The 28000-nt window shown below is 36.6% G+C and overlaps 1 protein-coding gene across 2 annotated transcripts; it reads right to left on the bottom strand.

The window, feature by feature from the left end:
- Position 1: 1 nt before the first annotated feature.
- NFU1 (NFU1 iron-sulfur cluster scaffold) lies at positions 2-28000 on the bottom strand. 2 transcript variants are annotated; one of them, XM_079720513.1, is made up of 8 exons: positions 27936-28000; positions 25640-25740; positions 21849-21984; positions 15788-15854; positions 12257-12383; positions 7978-8038; positions 2568-2742; positions 2-163 (listed from the first exon to the last, which is right to left on the bottom strand). In XM_079720513.1, the coding sequence occupies exons 1-8, from the start codon at positions 27995-27997 to the stop codon at positions 119-121; spliced, it is 774 nt and encodes a 257-aa protein (XP_079576639.1). In that variant the 5' UTR covers positions 27998-28000; the 3' UTR covers positions 2-118. The 2 variants fall into 2 exon arrangements, with proteins under 2 accessions (XP_079576639.1, XP_079576638.1); XM_079720512.1 differs by having other exon boundaries at positions 12269-12383.

Genomic DNA, 28000 nt, shown 5'->3' with positions numbered 1-28000 from the left:
TTCTCTGAAGAAATGGTATATTTTATTAATCCTCAAGTTCCTTAGCAGAGTAATAATAAAAGCTTAGTATATATATCAACAAGTCCAACTGCTGGGCCCAAAGAAAACTCAAATTAATTTAAGGTGAGTTTGCTTCTTTTTCATCTGATTCATCATCCATAACCTAAAACAAAAAAAACAAAGAGAATTTAAGAATTAAGGATTAGAAATTGCTATTTTCCTGATTTTAATATTACTTGCTTACCTGAAATACTCTAATCTATAACAATGCGTATCAATCCAATAAGAATAAATCTACCAACAGCCCCCAAAGCACAAGGTTTGCAACATAACCTGATATTCTAACAACATAAAAGCAAACTGAATATTAGCAAATTAATTAAAACATCTTTTCCTTGTCCCAAAGGAGGCTTCCAATAGCAGAGTCTCAGCTGGACAGAGAAGACTATAATGATAACTGGTATTGCCTAGCTGTATGACTAATATATATAACTGACGTTTTTGCTTTTTTTTCCAAAAGCATCTTATTTCCTTAAATATATTCTAGGGAGCTATACCAAATTGTTACTGTAAAAATATATATTAGAAAAATGAATCACTAAATAAGGTAAAGAAACAAAATATCATACTAGCAACTAATTATTTTGGTCTTACTGACATAAAAGTTCATTTTATTTTATTTTATTTTATTTTTTTATTTTTTTATTAGTTAAAAGTTCATTTTAAACCTTAGAAGAATGTGAAGATTTTCATTTCAAGTAAGTTAAGAAAGATACTAATGAATACTTGAAGAAAAAAAAAGAACAGATTAGTATCTTTTCATGAGTTAATATATTACTCAGATACTAAAAACCAACTCCTTTGGAAAGGAAAAGAGTTATACAAACGTAAGACTATTTTTTCTCTTCACCATATCTACTATAATTATATGCCAATTCAGGTTTATAATCCAACTGCCAATTCATCACCCCACCCTGGACAAGTGAATAAAAACCTTCCTTTGTCAATCAACCAAAGTGTTAACTACTGTAATTTTTTTTAAAAGGCATGTAGAGGGGCTTCCCTGGTGGTGCAGTGGTTAAAAATCCACCTGCCAATGCAGGGGACATGGGTTCGAGCCCTGGTCCGGGAAGATCCCACATGCCATGAAGCAACTAAGCCCACGCGCCACAACTACTGAGCCTGCGCTCCAGAGCCCATACTCTGCAACAAGAGAAGCCACCGCAATGAAAAGCCCACGCACCACAACAAAGAGTAGCCCCGCTCACCGCAACTAGAGAAAGCCTGTGCGCAGCAACAAAGACCCAACGCAGCCAAAAATAAGTAAGTAAAATAAATAAATTTATTTTAAAAAGTGGCATATAGAGGATAATGGAACAAAAATTAATTTTTAAAAAGTCCAGATGAATCTGGCTCTGGTCTGAAACAATCAATGGAAAAACAATTCCCTCATAGTTTCTTCTGGGCTGAGTAAAAAATGGATATTTACTTCCAAGGAATTTATATTTTTATATCCAATCTCAGCAGCACCCAATCCAAAAAATTTTGTCAATCAACTTCTATTTTAGGCAAAAATATTCCTAAATTTGGAATGTTCCTAAATATTTAATACAAACGATGTAAACAACATTTACAACACACAAGGCTAAGTGTTGAAGAACACAAAGACCTAGATACGATTACAAACCTCTCAAGGAAATTACCTCTGAACAGAAAACTAAAACAAACACAGAAGCTTTGCACAGAAGTACAGCTTAATTCCAAGTGAAGGACTGATAAGAACTTCAGAGAGGAGACGGCACGTATTGTACCAAAAGGACAGGTTTAAATATGAGTGAGTCTCACAGGAGCTGAGAGGAGATGATGCCCTCTCCTTAAAGGCACAGAATTACCTGAAGAGTTTTTTCAAATTTCTAATTTCCATACGCTCTTTCCTTACTTGATAATCTCTCTCCATAAGGCCATGCCTCTTGTTTGAGAATTACTGCAGTGAACGTCACTATCACGGCTGAGAAAGTACTGTACTATACTCCTTAGATATCTTGGGGCAGAAAAAATGTTGACATCAGGCTATAGATAAAGCTCTATTATCTACTCAGTAGTCTGTTTTACTGTACAACAAAGTATGATTTCTTGATGAGCTTCCTGCCTGCACATTTAAGAACAAGAAGTGTTTAAATACGAAGTAGTGGAGCTCTTCCACTAAAGACTTCTAAACCTCATCTATAAAATTTCATCATGTTTTGAATCCCCTTTTCATACCTTTTCTAGAGCAGCAGTATGCCCTCTGAGTCTCAGTTTCCCATGTACAAAATGGAAATGACTTACTTAATATTAATACACTGTGTTGTTAGAAGATAAATGAGGTAATACTTGTAAAAACGCTGGGCACATAGTACGTAATTCATAATACTAAAGTTAATTCTTGAATAAGGAGCCTGCAAGTCTGATAACAATGGTAACACAACGATATAGCCCTGGAAGAAAATGTCAGGTCATGAATTTCTTTTCTTTCCAAAAAATTCATTTTAATATTAAATCTAAACTGTCATACAATATTGGCATACCTGTTCTACACCTTCTACTTCTGGAATATAAAACTGCAGCATGTTCTGAATTCCATTTTTCAGAGTAATGATTGAACTGGGGCAGCTGGTACAAGAACCTTGGAGTTTCAGCTGTACAATGCCATCTTCAAAGCCTTTATAGATGACATCTCCTCCATCTTCCTGCACAGTTGGCCTGCAGCCATAGAATATTTGTGATATATTTAAAATAACATAAGTTTTTGTCAAAAAAATTTAATAAAACTCAGAGCTTAGATTTTATATTAATAAATGCACAAAGTTAGAGCTACTTTTATAATCAAGAACAGTGACTGTAGCTAGTCTCGTGTAATTTTTTTTAACTTTCAGATAAAATGCCAAAATTCATTCATACAAATACTTTATCTGCTTATTACATTTTAATCTTGCTTATTAATAATCAGTCTTAAGCATTTAGGATTTCAAATTTCCTAAAAATTATACTGATTACCTAAGATATACTCATTCACTTCTTTTAAGTGAACAGAGTGAGACTGACATGTGCTGGCTTTTTTTTTCTAGTTAAACTTTTCATTGAAATATAAATACAGAAAAATGCATAAATCATGTATGATCAGTTCAGTGAATTTTCACAAAGTGAACATACATTTCTTCTAGACCAAGAAACAGAACACTACAACCCCAGAAGTCCCCCTGTTCTTCCTTCTAATCACTCCTCCCAACCAATGGTAACCATTATCCTCTCTGCTATCACCACTGATTAATTCTGCCTATTTTTTAACTTATAATTTATAAATATAAATTCCATTTAGAAAACACAAAGTATTAACTCTTTCTTAATCTGGCTTCTTTTGCTCTTTGTGAGATTCATCTACATTGTGGCATATAGTAATAGTTCATTCAATCTCACTGCTGAACAGTATTCCATTAAGTGAATATGCCAGAATTTATCCATTCTACTGTTGATGGACACTTGGGTTAACAGCAGTTTTTTGCTTTTACAAACAGTGCAGCTGTGGAGATTCTTGCAAATGTCCTTTGGTATACATATATATTACAGCTGGGAATGTACCTGAGAGTAGAACTGCTCATCAAGAATATGCATATGTTCAGATTTAGTAGATACTGGCAAATAGTTTCCCAAAGTTATATAAACTTATATTCCCACCAGCAGTACGTAAGAATTCCTGTTGCTCCACACATCCTTACCACCAATTGGTGCTGTCAATCTTAATACTTTTAACCATTCCAGTGGATCTGCAGTGATATTTCAGTGTAGTTTTGAATATTCATAATGACTAATGAGGATGAGCACTTTTTCACGTTTAGTGGTCATTTGGTTATTGTCTTTTGTGAATTACTACTCCAGTGTTTTTGTGAAGAGACTGCTCCAGTCTCTATTTGTCTTTTTCTTAACAACTTGTAAGAGATTTTTTTTTTTTTTTTTTTTGCGGTACGCGGGCCTCTCACTGTTGTGGCCTCTCCCGTTGCGGAGCACAGGCTCCGGACGCGCAGGCTCAGCAGCCATGGCTCACGGGCCCAGCCGCTCTGTGGCATGTGGGATCTTCCCGGACGGGGGCACAAACCCGTGTCCCCTGCATCGGCAGGCGGACTCTCAACCACTGCGCCACCAGGGAGGCCCTGCCATATATATAAATATCTTCTAATCTGTGGTTTGTAAATGATGATGCCCTCTCCTTAAATGTAAATGATGCCTTTTGATGAAGAAGTCACAATTTTATTATAGTCCAATTTATATGTCTTTCCCTTAGTTTGTCTTGTCAAAAAAAAATCTGCCTACCCAAAGGTCATGCAGATATTCTATTTTGAATTTCCTTTGTGATTTCTTTGTTGACCATGGGTCTTTTTTTTTTTTTTTTTTTTTTTTTTGCGGTACGCGGGCCTCTCACTGTTGTGGCCTCTCCCTTGCGGAGCACAGGCTCCGGACGTGCAGGCTCAGCGGCCATGGCTCACGGGCCAGCTGCTCCGCGGCATGTGGGATCTTCCCCGACCGGGGTACGAACCCGTGTCCCCTGCATCGGCAGGCGGACTCTCAACCACTGCGCCACCAGGGAAGCCCGACCATGGGTCTTTTTGAAGACCACTGTTTAGTTTTCAAATACATAGAGATTCTGTAGATACCTTTTTGGAAATTGACATCTAGCTTAATCTCACTGTAGAAAACAATATTCTCAATGATTTCAATCCTTAAAATTTGTTCAGCGTTAAGATTCAGAATACAGCCTATTTTAGTAAATCTTCCATGTACACTTGAAGAAAATAAGTGTTTTGTTCTTGTTGGGTGCAATGTCCTATGTGTGTCAATTTAGTCAACTTTGTTAATCATGTGTATAACTCTCATATCTTATGAGAGTGATTTTATATGTTTGCTCTATTTGTTATTGAGAGAGATGTGTTGGTCTCCCATTATAATTGTGGATTATCTAATTCTCTTTTTAGTTCTCTCAAATAGTCTGCATTTATTTTGAAGCTGTTATTAGATGCATATGAGTTTAAAATTGGTATATATTCCTCATAGAAATTACCCTTTTATTATTATGAAAGATTTCTCTTTATTGCTAGTAATGTCTTTAGCTATAAAGTATATTTTGTCTGATATCTGTATAACTACATCAGCTTTCTCTTATTCATTTTTTGCATGCTGTATATTTCTCCATTTTTTAACTTTCAACCTTTCTGTGTCCTTATATTTAAGGTGTATACCTCTTACAAGCAGCATATAGGGTTTTTTTAATAGCCAATCTGACAATCTTATTTTGTTAATCAACCTACATACATTAAAATATAACTACTAATATGTTTGGGTTTATAGTACCATCTTATTATTTATCAATTTGCATTACTTTGGATTAAACAAGTATTGTTTTTTTATATTTATTTATTTATTTATTTGGTTGCACTCAGTCTTAGTTGTGGCAGGCAGGCTCCTTAGTTGCAGCTCATGAGCTCCTTAGTTGTGGCTTGCTGGCTCCTTAGTTGTGGCAGGCGGGCTCCTTAGATGTGGCTCACCAGCTCCTTATTTGCAGCTTGCTGGCTCCTTAGTTGTGGCATGTGAACTTTTAGTTGCAGCATGAGAACTCTTAGTTGTGGCACGCATGTGGGATCTAGTTCCCTGACTAGGGATCAAACCCAGGCCTCCTGCTTTGGAAGTGTGGAGTCTTAACCACTGTGCCACCAGGGAAGTCCCTGTATTGTTTTTTATTATTCCATTTTCCCCCTCTATTGGCTTGGTTATACACAGTCTTTTACTGTTGATTTAGTGTTTATTACACAAGATGCCTATTTGATTTCTTAGACTGTAATATAAATAAGTATTTTTATCAATTCCCAGATAATGCCAAGAATAAAGAATACTTACTCTTTTTTTAAAATTATTTTTTTAAAAGATTTTTTGATGTGGACCATTTTTAAAGTCTTTATTGAATTTGTTACATTATTGCTTCTGTTTTATGTTTTGGTTTTTTGGCCCCGAGGCACGTGGGATCTTAGCTTACTGACCAGGGATCGAACCCACACCCCCTGCATTGGAAGGCGAAGTCTTAACCACTGGACCACCAGAGAAGTCCCAAAGAACACTTACTCTTATACTTATCACCACCTTTTATATCTTTGTCATGCATTTTTTTTTTAGTAGGTTAACCCTTCTTTTAAAAAATTTATTTCGGCTGCACCAGGTCTTAGTTGCGGCACGCAGGATCTTTGTTGTGGCATGTGGACTCCTTAGTTGCGGCATGCCTGTGGGATCTAGTTCCCTGACCAGAGATCGAACCTCAGGCCCCCTGCATTGGGACCTTGGAGTCCTACCCACTGGACTACCAGGGAAGTCCCATTTGTCATGCATTTTAATTTTAGATATATTAAAAACCCTACAGGACATTGTGAGACCTTTTTTGCCATATATTCTACGTCTCTCATACTTTTTTGCTGTATTTTCCATTCTCTTTTCTGTGCTTCAGCTGGATATTTTCTATTGACTTATATTCCAGTACACTAATCTTCTCTCCAACAGTATCCAAAGTGATGTTCAACTAACCTAATGAGTTCTTAAGTTTAGCTATTATATATTTTAGTTCCAGAATTACTTTTTCTTTGTTTATAGATTCCAGTTTTCTGATGAAATTCTTCATCTCACTTTCTATTTTGTCAAACATTTTATTCACAGTTATTTTAAAGATCATGTCTGATAACTCTCACATCTAGGTTATCTATCTATGGATTTGTTTTATTTTCTCCTGGTCCAGTTTCCAAATTCCATGCCTAGTAATTTTTGGACAATGAATGATGAACAGTGTATATGAAAAACTGAAGTGACTCAGGATTATATTACATCAGAAAGGATTCACCCTATCTTTTGGCAGTAGCTCAACCCATTGTGGAATTAAGTTCACTCAATACTGGACTACAGTTTTGTAAGGCTTGGTCTACCTCTGGTTTGTCCACTTTCAAGGATATAGTCCTCTAGAGAGCCCAACTGAGAGCCTGGGTGTTCCTTGAGGCCCCACACTCCTTGACAGATCCTAAACACCAATTTTTGTCACCACCCCCAGCACCATAAAACTGCCAAAACTCTGCTCAGCTTTTCAACTGCTTTTTGTTTGACTTCTTAGTCTCTTCCCCTCCATAGCTAAGAACAAGTTAAGTGCCATGTGGAGAGAACTTCCGAGTATTAAGGCTTATTTTTTTCTTTTCTCTGGGATCTTGCCCTTTAAAGTCAAAGTTTCATTGGTAACCCAGAATTTTAATTTTTGTCTTCCCATCTCTACAAATTTGCTGAAAGCAACATAGTTTCTCTGATTCTTAGCGACTGCCCTTTGCCCAGCTTCTCATATTCTAACCTCACATCAAGAATCAGCAAATGCCCCAAGGGAAGTTTCAATGTGCTTCCCCCCTCTACAGGACCTTATTTGCTTTGGCAGCTATCTAATACTGTCCAACAAAAAAAAAAAAAAATTTTTTTTTGTATTTTATCTAGCTTTTTTGGGAATTGTCAGCAGGACCACTGGTCTGCTACGAGCAAAAGTGGAACCCTATGGTTCTCTACTCATTTAAATTTATTCTTTTGGGGCAGCAGCCTGAAAAGAGGTGCTCCTCTCCTCACAATTCTCCCAAACACCGTTAAGCCATTTTTTTCTTTCTAAGAAATTTGGTATTATAACAGTATCAAACCCAAATGGTGATCATGAAAGATAAATTATTATGTTTAGACAGAGTGTTATAAATTGTGAGTGAATATGGAGAATGTACAGGCTTTAAATTCAATTGTCATGGTTACCTATTTTGGTTTACATTAACTTATACTTATTTTGTTAACTCTACTACCTCAGAGACAAACCAAAAGTATACTGCTACAATGAAAACTGGCTCTGTAGTATTGATATATGTGATCTCAGGTAGAAAGATGAGCACATACCGTATTCTAGTATCTAACAATTCCTTAATCATTGCCACAACTTCATCATCATCTTCAGATCCTAGAAACAATTACGAATAAAACATATCAACAGTAGAAATTTTATATCCACGCAAGTACAAACATTAAAACAGAGTGATTTTAACTTAGGGGAAATGTAAAGGTCATTCATTTGATTATCTGAAGAAAAATTAAGGAGCACTGATCAACATTTGGTGATAAATGTGAATACTGAAATAATTTGATCTACTAATTATGTTAGGGTTTGAATTTTTTGGCCAATATATTTGTAAACTTTAATCCTTCTCAAGAATTGAAAAGTAGCAGAGAAAAGATACTGTCTGAATTTTGATGAAAACTTTGAGACAAAACAGCACACCTGCTTTGTAAGTTAAGTTATATTTTCAATTTCTCAATTTAGTGTTTTTCAAAATGACAATCATACTAAATACAGACGTAAGCCTTACAGAAATTCTAAAATGTTTTACAAATCTGAGCAAAAACTTGGTTTTTTCATTTTGTTTCATTTTTGTTTTTCTTTTACTTTGTAAGGTCATATACCGATCTTCACATATGCCTATTTTTATGGGTTTTACATTGTTTTGAAAAATTTCTTTACCATTGGGAAAATTAAAATGCAGCTAATTCAAATTACACTGTGACAAACACTAGAGTTCTGGCAACAATATAAGTATCAATATATTAATATTAAATTATATCAACTTTGAATTTTTTAATAAAAGAAATAAAATAAAATAAAGTTAAAATTCTCTTACATCGGCAAATCTAAGTTCCATTCCACACCATCACTTCCACAGGCAACCACTATCATGACTTTAGTGTATATCTTTCTAGTACATGTTTACATTTACAAGTCTATATTTATACACACTATACACACTGTTCTATACCTTGCTTTTTTCTATTTAATATACCTAAAAGGTTTTTCCGTATCAGCATATAAAGATATGCCTCAATTTAAAAAATAGGTGCATAGTAATTTTTGTATGGCTTTGTCTTCATTTGGCTAGTTTTTATATTATTTCAGTTGTTTCTAGTTTGCTATTTCTAACAATCCTGCAGTATACATGCTTACGTAAAGTATATATCGGTGTATTTTTGCATATATATCTATGAGATAAATTCCTAGTTCTGCTGGACTTCCTTGGTGGTGCAAAGAACCTGCCTGCCAATGCAGGGAACATGGGTTCGAGCCCTGGTCTGGTAAGATCCCACATGCCATGGAGCAACTAAGCCCGTGGGTCACAACTACTGAGCCTGTGCTCTACAGCCTGCAAGCCAGAACTACTAAGCCTGCGTGCTACAACTACTGAAGCCCGCACACCTAGAGCCCATGCTCCGCAACGAGAAGCCACCACAGTGAGAAGCCCACACACCACAACAAAGAGTAGCCCCCGCTCACCGCAACAAAGACCCAACGCAGCCAAAAATAAAATGTAAATAAATAAATAGATTTATTTAAAAAAAAGAAGAATTCTTTAAAAAAAAAATTCCTAGTGCTGGGTCAATAGGCTTGTGTATTAAGTTTTGGTAGATGTTAAATGGCTCTCAAAACGTTATATCAATTTTACATACATGTCCATCAAGAACACATATAATTTAAAATTTGTATTATTATTTATAATTTGCATATATGGTATATATGTAAGAATATGTAAATAAACTCTTCAGTTTTCCTTTATCACTTAATATTTTTTGTATCTTTCCACATTGATATCTCCTAATCAAGTTCACTCCTTTTAACTGCTAACATTTTTTTTTTTTTTTTTTTTTTTTTTGCGGTACACGGGCCTCTCACTGTTGTGGCCTCTCCCGTTGCGGAGCACAGGCTCCGGACGCGCAGGCTCAGCGGCCATGGCTCACGGGCCAAGCCGCTCCGCGGCACGTGGGATCCTCCCGGACCGGGGCACGAACCCGTGTCCCCTGCATCGGCAGGCGGACTCTCAACCACTGCGCCACCAGGGAAGCCCTTAACTGCTAACATATTTTTAAAATATTTCAGTGAGGGGCTTCCCTGGTGGCGCTGTGGTTGGGAGTCCGCCTGCCGATGTAGGGGACACGGGTTCGTGCCCCGGTCCGGGAAGATCCCATGTGCCGCGGAGCGGCTGGGCCCGTGAGCCATGGCCGCTGAGCCTGCGCGTCCGGAGCCTGTGCTCCGCAACGGGAGAGGCCACAACAGTGAGAGGCCCGTGTACCGCAAAAAAAAAAAAAAAAAAAAAAAATTTCAATGAACATGCTTCCACATGTTGTCTTGTGTACATTTATCAGACTCATTTAGAATATATATTATCTAGAAGTGAAATTGATTCATTTAAAGGTGATTATACAAATGTTTGTGTGTGTGTAGATATACGTATACATATACATACACACACACACACAAAAAAAAAACAGTACCTGTACAATACTGGAGAAAGGAAAAATTTCATCAACAACAAATATAATAATCACAGCTAGTATTTGAGATCCATGTGAAGTTACTCCTCCAAGTGCTTTACATAAAATAGCTTACTAAAACAATGTACACAAAACAGAAACCACAAAGGATAAGATGAAAATATGCGACTCCATTAAAAAGAAAAACTTCTGTGCTTGCTTCAGCAGCACAAATACTAAAACTGAAATGATACAGAGAAGATTAGCATGGTCCCTTTGCAAAGATGATACACAAATTTGTGAAACGTTCCATATTTTAAAGTAAGAAAAAATTTCTTTCTTTTTTTCTTACATGGGACTTTTGTTTGTTTGTTTTTATTTTTGGCTGTGTTGGGTCCTCGTTGCTGTGCACGGGTTTTCTCTAGTTGCGGCGAGTGGGGGCTACTCTTCGTTGCAGTGCACGGGCTTCTCATTGTGGTGGCTTCTCTTGCTGCAGAGCACAGGCTCTAGGCACATGAACTTCAGTAGTTGTTGCATGCGGGCTCTAGAGTGGAGGTTCAGTACTTGTGGCACACAGGCTTAGTTGCTCCATGGCATGTGGGATCTTCCCAGGCCGTGGATCAAACCCGTGTCCCCTGCATTGGCAGGCGGATTCTTAACCACTGTGCCACCAGGGAAGCCCAAGAAAAAATTTCTGAATGACAAAAGACAACCTAAATATAGTGAAAATATAAGGCATGGTTAGGGAGAAGTTATTTGCTATGAACATGCTTAATTTATATATAGTATATTCAGGATTTATCTTCAGAATATTTTTTAAAAACTTGCTAAAGCCAATACAAAAAAGACACATAATTCAATTTTTTAAAAAATCAGCAAAGATTATGAACAGGAAATTTACTGAAAAGGAAAATATTGGCCAGTCATATGAATACTGGCCATATGTTTATATGAAAACCTTCAGGCTCAATATTAATCAAGGAAATGCAATTAAAACAAGACACCATTTTACCCCTAACATATTGGTTAAAAAAAAAAAAGTAAACACAAAGTGATGATGAAGATATAAGAAAGTTAAAATTCTTATACACTGCTAATTTGCATGTAAATTAGAACAATTTACGATACAGCAATTCTGCTGTTAGGAATATATTCTAAAAGTACTCTAAAGCAGGTTTCCACAAATGCACAAAGAGACTTGTACAAGAACACCCAATGCAGCAATGTTTGTAACAGAAATTAGCAAAAACAATTCACCTGAATATAAGTAAAGGAAAAAATTAATTAACTGTAACTTATTCATATAATGGAATACTATCTAGCACTTAAAACAAATAAATGGATGTATTTCAAAATATGTGAAAAAAGGAAAGTTGCATATAACACAAGTTATTTAAAGTTTAAGAACAAAAACCAATATTATAAATTCCCTGCAGAGACTTACATGTGTAGTAAAATTTTAAAAACAAACTAAATTTACATACATTTCTGGAACTAGAAAGGGAAAAGGGATGGGAGTTCTGGGTCTTTGGCTATGTCTTTAATATTTTATTTAGAAATGAGTCGAAAGCAATTAAGGCAGAGAGTTAACCTTTGTTAAATCTGAGAAGAGGGCAAATTGGTGAGCATTAAAATATTATTTTCTATATGCTTGAAAATTTTTGTAATTTAAAATTTTAGTTTTGTATAATATATTCAATTTATACACAAGTTTTATAAAATGATGGATGAAACTACTACACATGAAATTTTGTCCCCTCTGGAATTGGTTCCAGAGCTAAATATAGTATAATGATAAAAATCTGTAGTCCCATGACTTCTGAAATCAAGACAAATGTGAAGAAAATAGAACAGTTTTAAAAAAAAAGATAAATATTATTACCCAACACATTACCTGCTTCTCCTGAAGGTGTTTCCTCAGTAACTAAAGGTAAGCCAGACGCAAAGAAATCCATAATTGTAGCATAGATATCTGGTTTCAGTAAATTCCAGTCTAACTCTTCATTTTCCTGTAAATATTTGAAGGAAAATGTTACATTTTCAACCAAGGTCAAAGACAAATACAAAACAATACCTTTAAGAATCTTTCCCTATATATATTCTATAGCACTCATTTCTGGAAAATATGTCAGTTACTGTTCCTAAAGGAGCTGGCTTATAATGACTTTTAGAAGATACAATCTTAGAACATCCCCCAATTCATTCATTCATCAAATAAGTGTGCTGTATGCACATGCCCTGTAGAGGGGATACCAAAATGATTAAAAGATATTTTTTCATGAGGTGAAGAGAGTTAAAATACTGAATGGATTCTGTGTTTAAAGAGGGTAATAAAGAGACTTCCCATTCTTTTAATAAAATAGGATATAACTGCTTGATGAACTATACAGGATATCCCACGACTATTCAAAAAAATTCAACTTACATATATTACTTAATAGTATTGAAGAAACCCAATGACATAGCTGTTGAACCATAAGTATAACGTGTCTTATCTATGGCTACTGTACTAGAGGACTTGTGGACCGTCAACTAGACTGGTATCTGTAAGAAAGAATCCATAACTATTTCACTTCTATATCTGGCCAACTAATTGATTCCATAAAAAAAAAAAAAAGAGATAGTACCCAAATAGTACTAACATCTAAAATGAGAAAGGCAGCATGTTTTGTTTTAATTTTTTAAAGGAGAGATCTTTAGGAGAAAAACTATTAGAGGCAGTCTATTTAGATTCTCAGGAAGCTGTTAGCTAGGGTCTATGCTTAAATACTATTAAAAACTGAGTCTTCATATACAAACGGGTCTATTTTTGTCATGGATTAAGAACCAATTTAGAGACAGTACACAGAAGGTAAAACAGGCACTACTACGAATACAAAAACAAAATTAGTGAGATGCCTTAGTGATTGGTAATGAGTACTACTTCTAGGTAACATTTTAATAAATTATTTGCAAGATGGATCAGAGGGCTACCTTAGAGCTTCAGTAAGTAGTGGGCTCTACTGAATAGGGAAATATTGGTATTAAAAGAGAAAAAATATTATGAAGTTATCTGAATGAGAAAAAGGCAGCATATAAGCTGCAAATATACATTTAGGAAAAAGATGCATAAAGAAGCCTGTGAATTATCAATTACAAGTTAGAAAGGGAAACAGGCAATCACTGAAGATATCAGGTAAATGGGATAGTCCATGATGAGGAAGGTAATTGGAAGAAAGCACATCAATCTACTAGTCTATCTATTAAATATCAATGTGTACCCTAACTTGGAATATTATTTATTGGTTATATCATTTCATTAAGAAAAAATAATGGAGCTGGAGAAATTTCAAAAAGTGTAACTAAATTACAAAGGGAAAGGGAAATAATAGATGACTTTCCAAAATCAAATCAAGAAAAAAAAAAACACCTTTGTAAGCTATAATTACATTTTCATCCCCCCAAAAAAATTTATATAGCATAGGCTGAACGTAAAAGAAATAAAAACTTCTTAAAATACATAATATCCTATTTGTAAAATGAAGACAAGAAAAACTAGTTGTAAGAATTAAATTTTTAAAAAGTAAAAAAAAAAAAACCCACTGTAAATTAACTATATTTCAATTTAGAAATGGTTTAAAAAGAATTAAATTAGATAATGTATGTAAAGCACTAGTGCCACATCAAACATGCTGGCAATGCTGGTCCTTTTTTCTCCTTCAAAAAATATCAAAGAAAGAAAATGGGGGGGGCTTCCCTGGTGGCGCAATGGTTGAAAATCTGCCTGCCAATGCAGGGGACACGGGTTCGAGCCCTGGCCTGGGAAGGTCCCACATGCCGCAGAGCAACTAGGCCCGTGAGACACAACTACTGAGCCTGCGTGTCTGGAGCCTGTGCTCCGCAACAAGAGAGGCCGCGACAGTGAGAGGCCCGCACACCGCGATGAAGAGTGGCCCCCGCTCGCTGCAACTAGAGAAAGCCCTCGCACAGAAACGAAGACCCAACACAGCCAAAAACAAAAATAAAATAAAATAAAATAAAAAAAGAAAACTGAAGAATAACAAAGATAGGTCAAATGTCTATAAACAAGTAAAGACCAGAGATTGGTGAGCACGCATTTGCTCACCACAATCCTACATTTGGGGGAAACCACTTGAAGCCTGAAAATTCAATTTAGGAAATTTTACATAATTGTTTCCTTCTACAAAAATTTCTTTGAATGCATACTATGTGCTAAGCATTGTTGTAGGTGAGCTTAACAAGATGGACTATCTTTATCTTCATGGAGTTTACAGTCTAGTGCAGGAAAGAAAGGTAATAAAAATAAACAATATCATTAAGAGATAAGTGTAATGAAGAAAATAAGGTAATAAGCGCCTAGGGGGAGTTACCACTTTCAGTAATATGGTCAAGAAAGGACTTTCTGAGAATTTAGAACAAATAACACTTTAAACAACCGGGAAGAACATTTTATAATCCAGATATTTGTGTGAACAACCATAGCCACTGGGATCGCCAGCATGGAAGAAAATCCTCATTCTCCTCCTCATATAAACAGCTGCAAGAGAATACTAGACTAGATGTAACATGTTGATAACTCAGTATGTCACCTTTCACGGTGCAGCAAGAACTCAAGAGTAATCCTTTCAAACTGCTTAAGAGGAGCTAATTGAATACTTTGGATTTTGATGCAAAATTGGGCAAGTGATTAAGTTCAGTGCATACATATCAATTACAGATTTAAAAGAATAAGTATAGTTCAAATTTATATGGTTCATTTCTCATTAATCTAGTAGACTTAAAAATGAAACAGTCTTTTCTAGCAAATATGACCTTAGATGTTGGATGGGTAGCATATTTAGCTTGATTTTTTGACATTAAGAGGTTATCCAAGTGTTGCAGAAGTACACAATCCGCTGCTCTTGTCTGTGAAGCTCTGAAGTGTTATTGCAGGATGGTAGGCTGGCAGAATGTGCCAGATGCCATTTTATAAATGCTCATTTTGAAAGGAGACAGATAATCATTCTGTAGGCCAAATATATATATATTTGATCATTTATTTGCTTCTCTTTTTACTCTATCAATGTAAATTAACAATTAGTAAAAATTATACTTGGAAGCCTAAATTTTAGTCCTGCCAAGGTTGAGTCTTGGTCCTGCTGGAGGCTACCTATACAGTCTTGGACACTGCATTTAACTCTCTGAAGCACAAGTTTTTCTCTTTTGAAAAATGAGGGATCTGGACTATAGTTAATTTCAACTTGAAAATTCTGTTAACTAATTAACTTGAGAAATGTGAGAAGTAAAATTAATTTGAGATTTTTAATAACAGTATGTGTAGAACACATCAAGAATGGATATTCTGGAGAGGGGCACTGGACTCAGAAAAAACTAAAAGTATGTCGCATCTTATTTTACATAATCCTATGCTTACCTTTGTGACAGTGATGAAATCTGGTCCAAAGAAGACACTTTTTACTCCTTCAATCCTAAATAACTGCCTGTGAAAAAATTTTAAAAAAGAGATAATAAAATGTTTTATTATGGAAAAGTCTACAACAGAAGTCCCCAACCTTTTTGGCACCAGGGACCAGTTTCGTGGAAGTCAATTTTTCCACGGACAGGGGGATGGGGGTAGGAGATGGTTCCAGCAGTAATGCGAGCGATGGTGGGGAAGGTTCAGGTGGTAATGTGAGTGATGGGGAGTGATGAGGAACGGCAGATGAAGCTTCCCTCGGTTGCCCACAGCTCACCTCCTGCTGTGCGGCCCGGTTCCTAACAGGCTGCGGACCGGGGGTTGGGAACCCCTGGTCTACAATATATATAAAAGTAGAGAGAAATATAAAAGAACCTCCACACAGTCATCACTAGTTTCAACAATTAGCAAATCATGGCCAATCTTGTTTCATCCTCTTACCCTACGATCCAGCAATCCCACTCCTAGTTATTTACCCAAGAGAAATGAAAACGTATGCTCCAAAAAGACTTGCACGTGAATCTCTTTTTTTAAATTAATTTATTTATTTTTGCTGCTTCTGGTCTTCGTTGCTGCACGCAGGTCCTCTAGAGTTGCAGTAAGCGGGGGCCACTCTTCACCGCGGCGCTCGGGTTTCTCACTCCAGTGGCCTCTCCTGCCGTGGAGCACCGGCTCTAGGCACGCGGGCTTCAGCACTTGTGGCATGCGGGCTCAGTAGTTGTGGCTCGCAAGCGCTAGAGCGCAGGCTCAGTAGTTGTGGCACACAGCTTAGTTGCTCCGCAGCATGTGGGATCTTCCCAGACCAGGGCCCGAACCCATGTCCCCTGCACTGGCAGGCGGATTCCTAACCATTGCACCACCAGGGAAGCCCTGCACATGAATCTTTATAGCAGCTTTATTTACAATACCAAAAACAAAAAAATCTGGAAATGTCCATCTACTGAGGAATGACTAAACAAACTGGGAATCCCCATACAATGTAGTATTACTTCGCAATAAAGAGAAATGAACTATAGATCCACACAAGGACAAGGATGACTCTCAAAATCATTATACTAAATGAAAGAAGCCAAACACAAAAGACTATCTGGTTCCATTTATATGAAACTCTAGAAAAGGCAAAACTGTAGTGGCGTAAAGAATATCAATAGCTGCCAGGGTGACAGATGTGTTAACTAACCTTTCTACGGTAATCATTTCACAATGTATATGTATATCAAATCATCATGTTGTATACCTTAAACTTAAACAATGCTTTATGTCAATTATATCTCACAGAAGCTGGAAAAAACATTTTTAATAAAAATTTAAAAATTAAAAGTCATTGCCATAAAAAAAAAGTTAGCAGGGTGTGGAGGTGAAGCAAGAGGAAACTGAAAGCAAAGGGAAATGAGGGATCTTTTACAGTGATAAAAATGTTTTATATTTTTATTTTCTTGGTGGTTACACAATTGTATATACTTATCAAAACTCACTTAAAACTGGTGAATTTTATTGCACGTAAATTATACTTCAGTAAAGCTAATTTTTTAGAATCCTGTGAGAGGAGGAAGGGCAGATTATAAATTGAAAAAGCCCTTCAAGGAATTTTGAATTACAGCTTCCTTCCCCAATCACTGACATATGTACCACACCTAGCAGACTCTCTAAGGCAGTTTCTTTTTTCCCAACCTTAGGAACAAAAGCTGACATACTCCAAAGAAGGTTACAGTTTCCTTTTCTCTGTCTCTCATTGCAAGAATGCTATCAAAATTACTGCTTTGAAATTATTTAGGAATTTGTCTGAAACTATGTCATCTAAGTCCTTTACACAACCACTTCATGTTAAAGTTGCAAGTGGTCACAAGATTTTTGGCTGCAGCTTATGATCCATAAACCAAAGCACAGACCTTTAAGTAGGACCCTTGATTAGCACTATCAGCAAAGCTTTTTTTTTTTCCAAATGAAAGGACTGTGCAAAGGAATACACCTGATCTATGGTCCGTATCATGGAGACTGCTTTAGGAAAGAGTTCACAGGTTCTGTCCCTAAAAGAAAGAAAAAGGGGAAACAGGAGTTTCAAACATTATTATACATGCTTTGTTATTTAGGTTACTTTCCTTGGGACAATTTCAACTTGTCAATGTCCAAAATAAAATATGATACCCAGAACTGAAAACACTATCCCAAATGTAGTCTAACTTGTTCAGAGTACAAAGACTATTACCTCTCTTAGGCTGGACACTAGGACTCTGTTAAAGTTTGACTGACTTTTTTGAGCACTGCATCATATCCAACATGACTAACTGGAAGGTCAGGTTCTTCTATCCCATAACTGTGCTATTCATTTAAAAAATTTAAACACACGGCTTAACATTTATTTCTGTTAGACTTTTATCTTATTTGCTTTAAGCCTAATAAAACTTTCAAAAATGTCTCTGAATTTTGCCATCCAACAGATAAGCAAATCCTCTCATCTGAAAAACTGATAGTTATATCTTTATTAATGTTGCTGATTTTTAAAAAGTCCTGAATAAACATGCCAACTACAGAGATTCAGAGCCCTTTTACATGTCCCTGGAGACAGGTTTACCCTCTGCTTACATTTCTTTGTCTTGTCTACAAGGACAGGAAGAAACATGTCAAATGCCTCCCTGAAGTAAGACACATTACTCTTTATTCATTCAGTCAACTAGTATTTGAATACTTGCTGAGTAGCAGACACTGTACTAAGCACTAGGGATACAACAACAAGCAGAACAGACTGGTTTCCATCCTCATGAAGCTTACGTTCTACCTTACAGTAAAAACATTCTCTGCTAAACAACAAAAACAAGGCTGACTGAAGATAATAAATTCTGTAAAACGGAGAAATGGGGATTTTTACCAACTGAACATCTGACAGAAATAATCTCCAACTAATCTGTAACTGAATCATCTTGGGCTTTTTTATTTTTACATTTTTTAGAATACAAAATATGTGAGCTTGTACTTGATGTAAACATTTCAAGCTATACATAGAGAGTGAACGCCTCTTGACCACCCCTCCCAAATCCACTGTTACCGGTTTCGTGTACATTCTTCCAGACCTCTTTATCAGTGAATTTTTGTTGTTTTGTGTTTTTTGTTTTCATACACATAATAATCATAATGTATTCATTGTTCTGCAACTTGCTTTCTTCAATAACAGTATGTCTTAGAGGTCATTCAGTAAATATGAGTCCGCCTCATCCTTTGTACTGTTTTATTGTTGGTCCATGCAGACTACGGACGAACAAAGTTTATCTAACTCTTCCTACCGATGAATATTTAGGTTGTTTCTAACTTATTACCATTAGCAACAAGGCTACAGTGAACATACTTGCACACTCCTTACGTATATATGTGGCTGTTCTCTAAGGTAGTGTTTTGCAAAACCACCAGTGAGTCGTAAAATCAATTATATAGTGACCAGGATTTTATCTAATAAAATAAAACAGAACAGAACAGAATAATATAAAAAGCACAAGAAAGGAAATATAAGAATGCTTTAGGGACTTCCCTGGTGGCGCAGTGGTTAAGAATCCGCCTGCCAATGCAGGGGACACGGGTTTGATCCCTGGTCCGGGAAGATCCTACATGCTGCGGAGCAACTAAGCCAGTGTGCTACAACTACTGAGCCTGCGTTCTAGAGCCCGCAAGCCACAACTACTGAGCCTGCGTGCCACAACTACTGAAGCCTGCGTGCCTAGAGCCCGTGCTCTGCAACAAGAGAAGCCACCACAATAAGAAGCCTGCGCACCACAACAAAGAGTAGCCCCACTCGCCACAACTAAAGAAAGCCCACGTGCAGCAACAAAGACCCAATGCAGACAAAAACAAATAAATAAAAAATAAATTTATAGGGCTTCCCTGGTGGCGCAGTGGTTGAGAGTCTGCCTGCCGATGAAGGGGACACGGGTTCGTGCCCCAGACCGGGAAGATCCCACATGCCGCGGAGCGGCTGGGCCCGTGAGCCACGGCCGCTGAGCCTGCGCGTCCAGAGCCTGTGCTCCGCAACGGGAGAGGCCACAACAGTGAGAGGCCCGCGTACCGCAAAGAAAATAAATAAATAAATAAGTTTATTAAAAAAAAAAGAATGTTTTAGACCTTATAAAGGTGAAAATTGCCCCATCAAACACTTGTTTCATACCTATATATACATACATATATGTACATATTTATGTATATTTGCGTATGTATATGTGTGTATGTATATAGCGAGTCATAAGATGTTTAATAGCTGATTCATTTTGTTATAAAGCAGAAACTAACACACCACTGTAAAGCAATTATACTCCAATAGAGATGTTAAAAAAAAAGTTTATTACTGTGGCTTGTATTAAAAAGTATAAAAAACAAATGCTCTAAGATATATTCCAAGAAGTGGTATATTTAGGTCGAAGGAAACGTGCATATTTATTAATCAGAAACTTTAAAAATGATTCCTGAGATAAGCATATTCCTGGCTCCCCTAAATGAGACACATTAAATGGCTGTATGTATACAGAAATAGTTATCTAAGTTTTATTTTCCCAATATCCTTGGCAATCAGTATCAGTCTTAAGTTACCAAAAATTTCAGTTGATGTGATTGACCTAACATTTCTTATTATAAATAACTTCTCTAGCTATCAGTTAAAAAGGGGGTTTATAATTTTATTGTTTGTGCTTTATCATTAGACATACATTTAACATGTCTTTAGTGAATTTAAAAACTCTCACCACTGAATGTAAATTGGTGCAGCCACTATGGAAAACAGTATGGAGGTTCCTTAAAAAACTAAAAATAGAGCTATCATATGATCCAACAATCCCACTCCTGGGTATATATCCAGAAAAAATGAAAACTCTAATTCCAAAAGATACACACACCACAGTATTCACAGCAGCACTACTTACAATAGTCAAGACGTGGAAACAACCCAAGTGCCCATCAACAGACAACTGACTGAAGAAGATGTGGTACACATGTACAATGGAATATTACTCAGTCATTAAAAAGAATGAAATGATGCCATTTACAGCACCACGGATGGACCCAGAGAATATTATACTTAATGAAGTAAGTCAGACAGAGAAAGACAAATACTGTATGATATCACTTATATGTGGAAACTAAAAAATAATGCAAATCAATCTATATACAAAACAGAAGCAGACTCAAAGACACAGAAAACAAACTTACGGTTACCAAAGGGGAAAGAGAGGGAGGGACAAATTAGTAGTATGGGATTAACAGATAAGGACTACCTAAAATAGATAAGCAACAAGGATCTACTACATAGCACAGGGAATTATATTCTGTATCTTTTAATAACTATAATAGAATCTAATCTGGAAAGAAAAATAACTGAATCACTTTGCTATCCACCTCAAGCTAACACAATACTGTAAATCAACTATACTTCAATAAAAAATAAATAAAAATAAAAACTGTCACCACTCACTAGTTTATTAAAAAATCATGCCACATCTGATAACTATTATCATTTATAGTTCTGAAAGGAATATTTTAGAAACTATTCCATTTTGAAACATCTAGAAATCCAGCTACCCTTGAGAATAAAATGATCATGTTTTCTTTGTTTTCTAAAAACAGGGTTTTAAAGATTTAGAATGGATATCGGCCTCATTTTTTTTTTTTTGCCACGTGGCACGTGGGATCTTAGTTCCCCAACCAGGGATCGAACCCACACCTCCTGCGTTGGAAGCGTGGTGTTTTAACCACTGGACCACTAGGTAAGTCCTGCCATATTATCATTTTGATAGATTTTTTAAAAGGAAAAATATAAATTCTTATTTAGTCATGCTGCAGATCTCTTAAGTACATCCCTTTTCAGGAGAAGGGTTTCCTAATATCAACTCTTATTTTTCTTTATCTCTCACCTGAAAAGAAAATAATCCCTATACTGAAAAGATGCAATGCACATAAAAGTAAAATAGCTAAATAAGGCTACCTTAACCCCCGAAGTCAATTATTTATGTTTCTTGGTAAAAGCAAATTAAAAATAGTACTATACCTAGCCAGAGGGGAGCGAAATGCTGTAGCTGGTGTGGGAAAATCCATGGTCCTTGTCTCAAGAACTGGTTTTCCTGGTATAAACTTTAAACTGTTGGGATTTGGGGTATCTTGTGTTTGAATAAACATGTATCTCACTAAAAGAGAAAAAAGAAAGAATGTTATTCTAGAAAAAAAATGTTAACAAGTTTATGGACTATGAAGTGCTCATTTTCAGAGAACCAAAAGAAATACGGAAAATTAGAAAAAAAGAATATAAAGCTTTATTGCCCAAGCTTACAGAATAAGAATTGTTAAGCAACAAATTTATCAAAATATTTAGGATAACTTCACTGAATTTTATATTAATACTAATTATTTAGATAGTTTTGTTACTCAACAGATTCTAGCAATATCCTACACGTAAGTAGGAAGGCATATCATAATTGAGGAGTCTTAGATGGATTCTATATGGTAACTCAATACCAAATTAGCTATAATAATAAATCATATCACTTTCCAAAGTGCTAACATTTTTTAAAGATAAATAAATTTATAATAACAAATGATATTTATTTTATGCTTACTTATTACATATCAGAGACAGGGTTGAGTGCTTTATATATATTTAAGCCTTTAACAATCCTATGAAGAATGTATTATTGTTCCCATTTTACAAATGAAGAAACTGAGGCTTAGAGATAAGTAACCTGTTAAGTCACTAAGAGTTAAGTAACTTGTCCAAAGGTATAGAGTTAGTGACATTATAAATTATCATGTAGGTGGGAATCTATGTGAATTACTTTCTAGAATATTTTAAAATTATCTTTAGAGGGCGTCCCTGGTGGCTCAGTGGTTGAGAGTCCACCTGCCGATGCAGGGGACACGGGTTCGTGCCGCGGTCCGGGAAGATCCCACATGCCGCGGAGCGGCTAGGCCCGTGAGCTATGGCTGCTGAGCCCGCGCATCTGGAGCCTGTGCTCTACAACGGGAGAGGCCACAACAATGAGAGGCCCGCGTACCGGAAAAAAAAAAATTATCTTTAGAGATTCTTTTCTTCTCTGTTCCTTCTAGGGCCATGATCAGATTGAGAATAAAAGAATCTTTAATCTTTAATTTCCTACCTTGCTATTATGATAACAGCTCGTAGGACAAAAAGATAGTACTGAGGTTTTAACAGTTTAAAACTATTAAACAGGCTCTGGTTACTTATTATGAAAATAAACCTTCTGACTTAAAAAAAAAAAAACCAAACACCACCACCCAATTCTCTTCTTAGAGCAGTATATGGAAATAAGCTAATTTATTGAGTAATTATCATGTGCTGGGCATGGTGCTAAGCACTTTATGTGAATTATATCATTTAATCCTTACATCCTGCCAAGGAGGCACTGTTTTTATCCTAATTTATAAATGAGGAAACTAAAGCTCAAAGTCACTCGGCTAGTTAAGTGACAAAGCCAGGATTCAAGCCTGGCCAATTTTCCAGCACTGACTTGTTTAACCATTGGGCGTACTACCACTCCATAAGTATTAGTGCCAAGCATAAAAGGAAAATATACTTAAGATCAGTCTTTCTATCCTATCATAATCCTCATATCACATATCTTAAGAAAGAGTAAAGTATCAAAAAACAAGTTTTATTTTAAATTAGAAAGAGATTAAATTTGGTAAAACGTATGGTTGGTATAAAAATGCTTTTCTTAACTGTTAAAAGAGAAGATTCTAATTTGACAGCTGAGATTGTTTTTGCACCTCGCCATGCAGTTCCAGCTAACTGATATTGAGTCATTTCCTTGGTAAAGTAGAAATTGAAACTAAACTCCCATATATTTTGCTTAAGTCACTGTCCTGTAAAGGTATTAGTTGGTGACTTGGTGACCAGGCAAATCCTAAAAAAGAAAAAAATGAAAAATGATAACCTCAGTGTTGAAGTACTTGATTTAAAATACTTCTACTTCCAACCAATAAATTCCTCTGACAATCTGCACTACAATGTTCAGATGGAACATTATATAAAGTGCTGCCGCCATTTTCTGTAAATATACAGAAAACAAGGTTCTTTTAACCCTGGCTCTGACCAATCATCTCTGTGGCCTTTCTTAATAATTTATTGGTAACCAAAATCTCTGCACATATTAGGCACTCCACCAATATTTGAAGAATTAAACCTGGCTTTATTCTACTCAGTCCATTTGTGTAAAACTATACATGCAGAAAGAAAAATTTTTAGAAATACTTGAAGAACTATAAATGTAAAAAATAATTTAAGAGAGTATAATCTACATATGTCTGAAATAGAAAATATGATAATATATGATATCACTACATAATTTTTTTGTTTTTTTTTGCGGTACGCGGGCCTCTCACTGTTGTGGTCTCTCCCGTTGCGGAGCACACGCTCCGGACGCGTAGGCTCAGCGGCCATGGCTCACAGGCCCAGCCACTCCGCAGCATGTGGGATCTTCCTGGACCGGGGCACGAACCCGTGTCCCCTGCATCGGCAGGCGGACTCTCAACCACTGAGCCACCAGGGAAGCCCACTACATAAATTTCAACAATGAACAAAGGTATTTCAAAAAAAGTAATTTGACTAGGTATTAACAAAATCATTCCAGTTATAGCCTAAACTGGGTTAAATTAGGTATTTCAAAAATGACTCTCAGATCCATCATCCATAAAGATCCTCTGAAAGTGTCATAACAGTTACAACAGGAGAGAAAGACTCTTGTAAAATAATCTTTCCTATTATGCTTGGTATAATAGGTAACAGATAAAAAGGTAGGCATAAGTTCCCCCTCAAATATAAATTAATGGTGCTTGAAGTCAATATCAAAGACTAAAATCAGTAGGTTTCCAATCTGAAAAGTCTAGATGACCACATAATTCAGTTCTACAAAATTTAAAAGTCTAATTAAAGTAGCTTAAGATGCTGAGTTACTCAATATTTATGCCTAAATTGTTCTGTGACTCAAGGAGGTAGGAACGGCACTCCTGTTCTTGCCCCAGGATACAGGGGAGGTAAGGTCTCTACCCTGATCCAACTCATGGCATTAGCCAGAGTTAGCCACCTTCCAGAGTAGCATGGCCACAAGGAGGAGTTAAAGGTAGTGATGGAAATGGAGATGGGCCAAGAGCTGAATCCCAATTCTTACAGCTCCATAAGCACATATAGGTAGGCATTCACAGACAGACACACACACACACACACACACACACCCTCCCCGACAAGGTTCCCTAACCACATGACAGTGGTCATATTGCAAAAATTTTCAAATCCTATATTTATACTTATTTCCAATATTAAAGAAAATAAAAGCATGTAACATCAACAAGACTGTCAACAAAACCATAGTGATTAATGTTGACAAAAAAAGAAAAACTACATTCAAAGTACTATGTCCTAAGGCCTGGGTGAAAGCTAGAAACTTACTGATTTTAGAGGTATTCTTATGAAAATAAGGAAGGCAATAGCTTAAAATACATATGATTCTTTGAAACACAAACCCATTTGTAACTTTTCTATATTTTTGATTGAGAAATCATTTATTGTGCAACTCTTACGTTCTAGAAGATGTGTTACACAAGAAACTGAGATTTCATAGAAGTACTGGACACTGTGTTCAGGATTCTTGAAATTTAAGGCCAAATGATATGTGTAAACAAGTAATTACAGTAAAGTGTAGTTTATGGCAGAAAAAAATGTTATATTCTTTTTATAGGCATCTGAATAGAAAATTTTACAAATTCTCATTGCTTATGACCCACAAAATTTCATTCAGGCAGTTTGCTCTAAAAGAGATGAAATTTTACCTGTGTTACATAAGGTTGCAGGGAGTGGGAAAAGTGGTCTCTGGACAAACTGATGCAGAGGCTGTTTCTTAATGGTATATGGATTCATCATATGACAGAATCTACATTTAAAAACAAATAAAAATGACATTTTAAGAGATAATCTCTTAAACTCAAGTTTCTACTTCTCATATATAAAACAACCATAATGAAAATAACAAAGATGAATTTTCATTTTCCATCCACAACATTATTTCCACTCCCTTAGACAAGCAATATCTACAAACAACTTAAAAACAAGAGCTCAAGGGGAGATTTATAGCCTTTATAACTGAGTGTATATAGAATATACAATATCTGGTGGAAAGAAACAGAAATGCATCTACATCAGTGATTTATAGCCTGGAGTTCCAGACTCTTAGGTATGCATGAAGGAGGCAAAGAGCTACAAACTGTTCTTCCCATTTTAGATTTAAAAACAACTAGGTGATAGAGTCACATGGTTCAAAATTCAAAGGGAATAAAAGTAAATAGAGTGAAAAGTCTCCCTCCTTTTCTGTCTCTACCACCATGTTTCCCTGGAAAGAGACAACCTATGCTACTTGTTTTGAAAGGCATTTCAGTACCTCCAAAAGTCTAATAGAAAATATACTATTCTCCACCAAACTGCTAAAGAAGTCAACAGTCTATACGTGCTTTCTGACTGGAAACATATTGATGCTGCTTTGTAACTTTGGTTATTTTACTCTGAATATAATCATAATGAAATAACCAAAGTTACAAAACTTCCAAAGTGTTGACTGGCTATTTTTTTTTCATGGATTTGACCAATTAAAAACAAAGGGAGAAGGGAAAATCAAATACTACTAGAAAAGTAAACAAAAGATGTTACTAGTGAAAAATTTTAGAAATCTGATGCAAGTTACATGAAAATGCAGTTTACTTTAAAATACTATTACCATCCATTCCAATTTTCATTTCACAGGAGTCACTGAGGAATTTTAAGCATATTTATGATCACTTTTTGTTTTTTACATTTCTCTGATTATTCTCAACCTGCAAACTCATAAAGAGGAGGGACTGTCTTCATTGCTGTCTCTAGCCACTAGCATGATGACCTACCTCAGTTCCTCATTTCCAAAATGAAGTTAATATTCACCGCTAACTCATAAAGACTGGGGCAAACATGGATCCAGGTAATCCATGTAAAGTGCTTACAACAGTGCATGTGTTCAATGTGTTCAATAAATGTTAGCTACCACTATTATTAGTATGCGATAGGTGCCCAACAATGATTCATTAAATGGAATTCAGGTTTGGGGTGAAAGCATTTTTATCTATAGCACACTGCCTAAATCTTGGTTACCTTGCAATATGGAAGTACACCAAGGACGGAACTACACCTGGAATACGGAAATTTCCTTTCAGCCCAGGGAAAAGGCAGAATGGATATATATTCTGACGGAGATGGGTTTAGAGTAATAAAATAGTAAAGGTGAGTTAAATTATTCCAGGAAGACATCTACTCAAAAATAAGAGAGGGAGGCAGGAGGTGACTAACAAAAAATCCTTCTGCAAACCTAATTGTTTTAGGAAATGCATTTCAACTTAAACAGCATCATTAGCACTAAAACCCCTAACACTCAGGGGGTCAACCCTTGTTAGGCCCTCTTCTCCTTTTGTTCCAAAAGAGAAAACACGGTACAACAATCTATTTAACGTTCTCAGTGCCTTTCACCTAACCAGTGTTGACAGATGTCCCTGGGAAGCCAAACGCAAAGACAGGACAAATGGAAAGACGAAAGACAAGGGAACTGAGGTGGTTTGGTGGGTGGGGCGCGGAAATCTAGAGTTCCAGCACTTAGATGCTGTGTGACTTCAGATAGGTCACGTTCCCCTTCTAGGTAGGCCTCACTAAGAAAATGAGTGACATTTTGACGTTCTGATTTTGTGTTTAAAAGGCAGAGCGAATGCACGGGGTGGAAGGGCTGGAGGGGCCCCGATTTAAAAACAGCTCCTCGGTGAGGTCCCTACCGCCGGTCTCTGAGAGTCTCCCCACCACAGGGACTCAGGCACCGGGTCTCGGAGCCTGGGACAAGGCCGGCAGGGCCCGCCAGAACCGGGTCGCAGAGCTGCCTCACCGAGAGCTGCCCACCTCAGGGTTTAAACCCCCAACTTCGGCGATGGGGGTGGACCCAAAGGCAAGGTCAGGGGCACTTCTCCCCACCCGGTGTAAGAGAGGGCGGGCGGGGAGGCGACCGCTCTGCTGGCTAAGCCCAGCGGCACCGCTTTACGCAGCCCCGGGCTCACCACCTACCGCCTCCGCAGCCCCGCGGCAGCCGCCGCAGCTCCCAAGCCCAGGAGAGCCGCCCCCGCCATCTT

This window comes from Hyperoodon ampullatus, assembly GCF_949752795.1.
Source record: "Hyperoodon ampullatus genome assembly, chromosome: 15".
In the NCBI taxonomy this organism is placed as follows: Eukaryota; Metazoa; Chordata; class Mammalia; order Artiodactyla; family Ziphiidae; genus Hyperoodon; species Hyperoodon ampullatus.
This window is presented reverse-complemented; position numbering and strand designations above follow the sequence as displayed.

What these genes read in the sequence shown, in the direction of transcription:
- NFU1 (XM_079720513.1), bottom strand. Translation starts at nt 27,997, where the DNA reads ATGGCGGGGGCGGCTCTCCTGGGCTTGGGAGCTGCGGCGGCTGCCGCG. An exon ending in GCCGCGGGGCTGCGGAGGCG is followed by an intron (nt 25,741 to 27,935) that starts GTAGGTGGTGAG and finishes TTTTAAATGTAG; the next exon opens with ATTCTGTCATATGATGAATC. An exon ending in TTGTTAGATACTAGAATACG is followed by an intron (nt 2,743 to 7,977) that starts GTATGTGCTCAT and finishes CTATGGCTGCAG; the next exon opens with GCCAACTGTGCAGGAAGATG.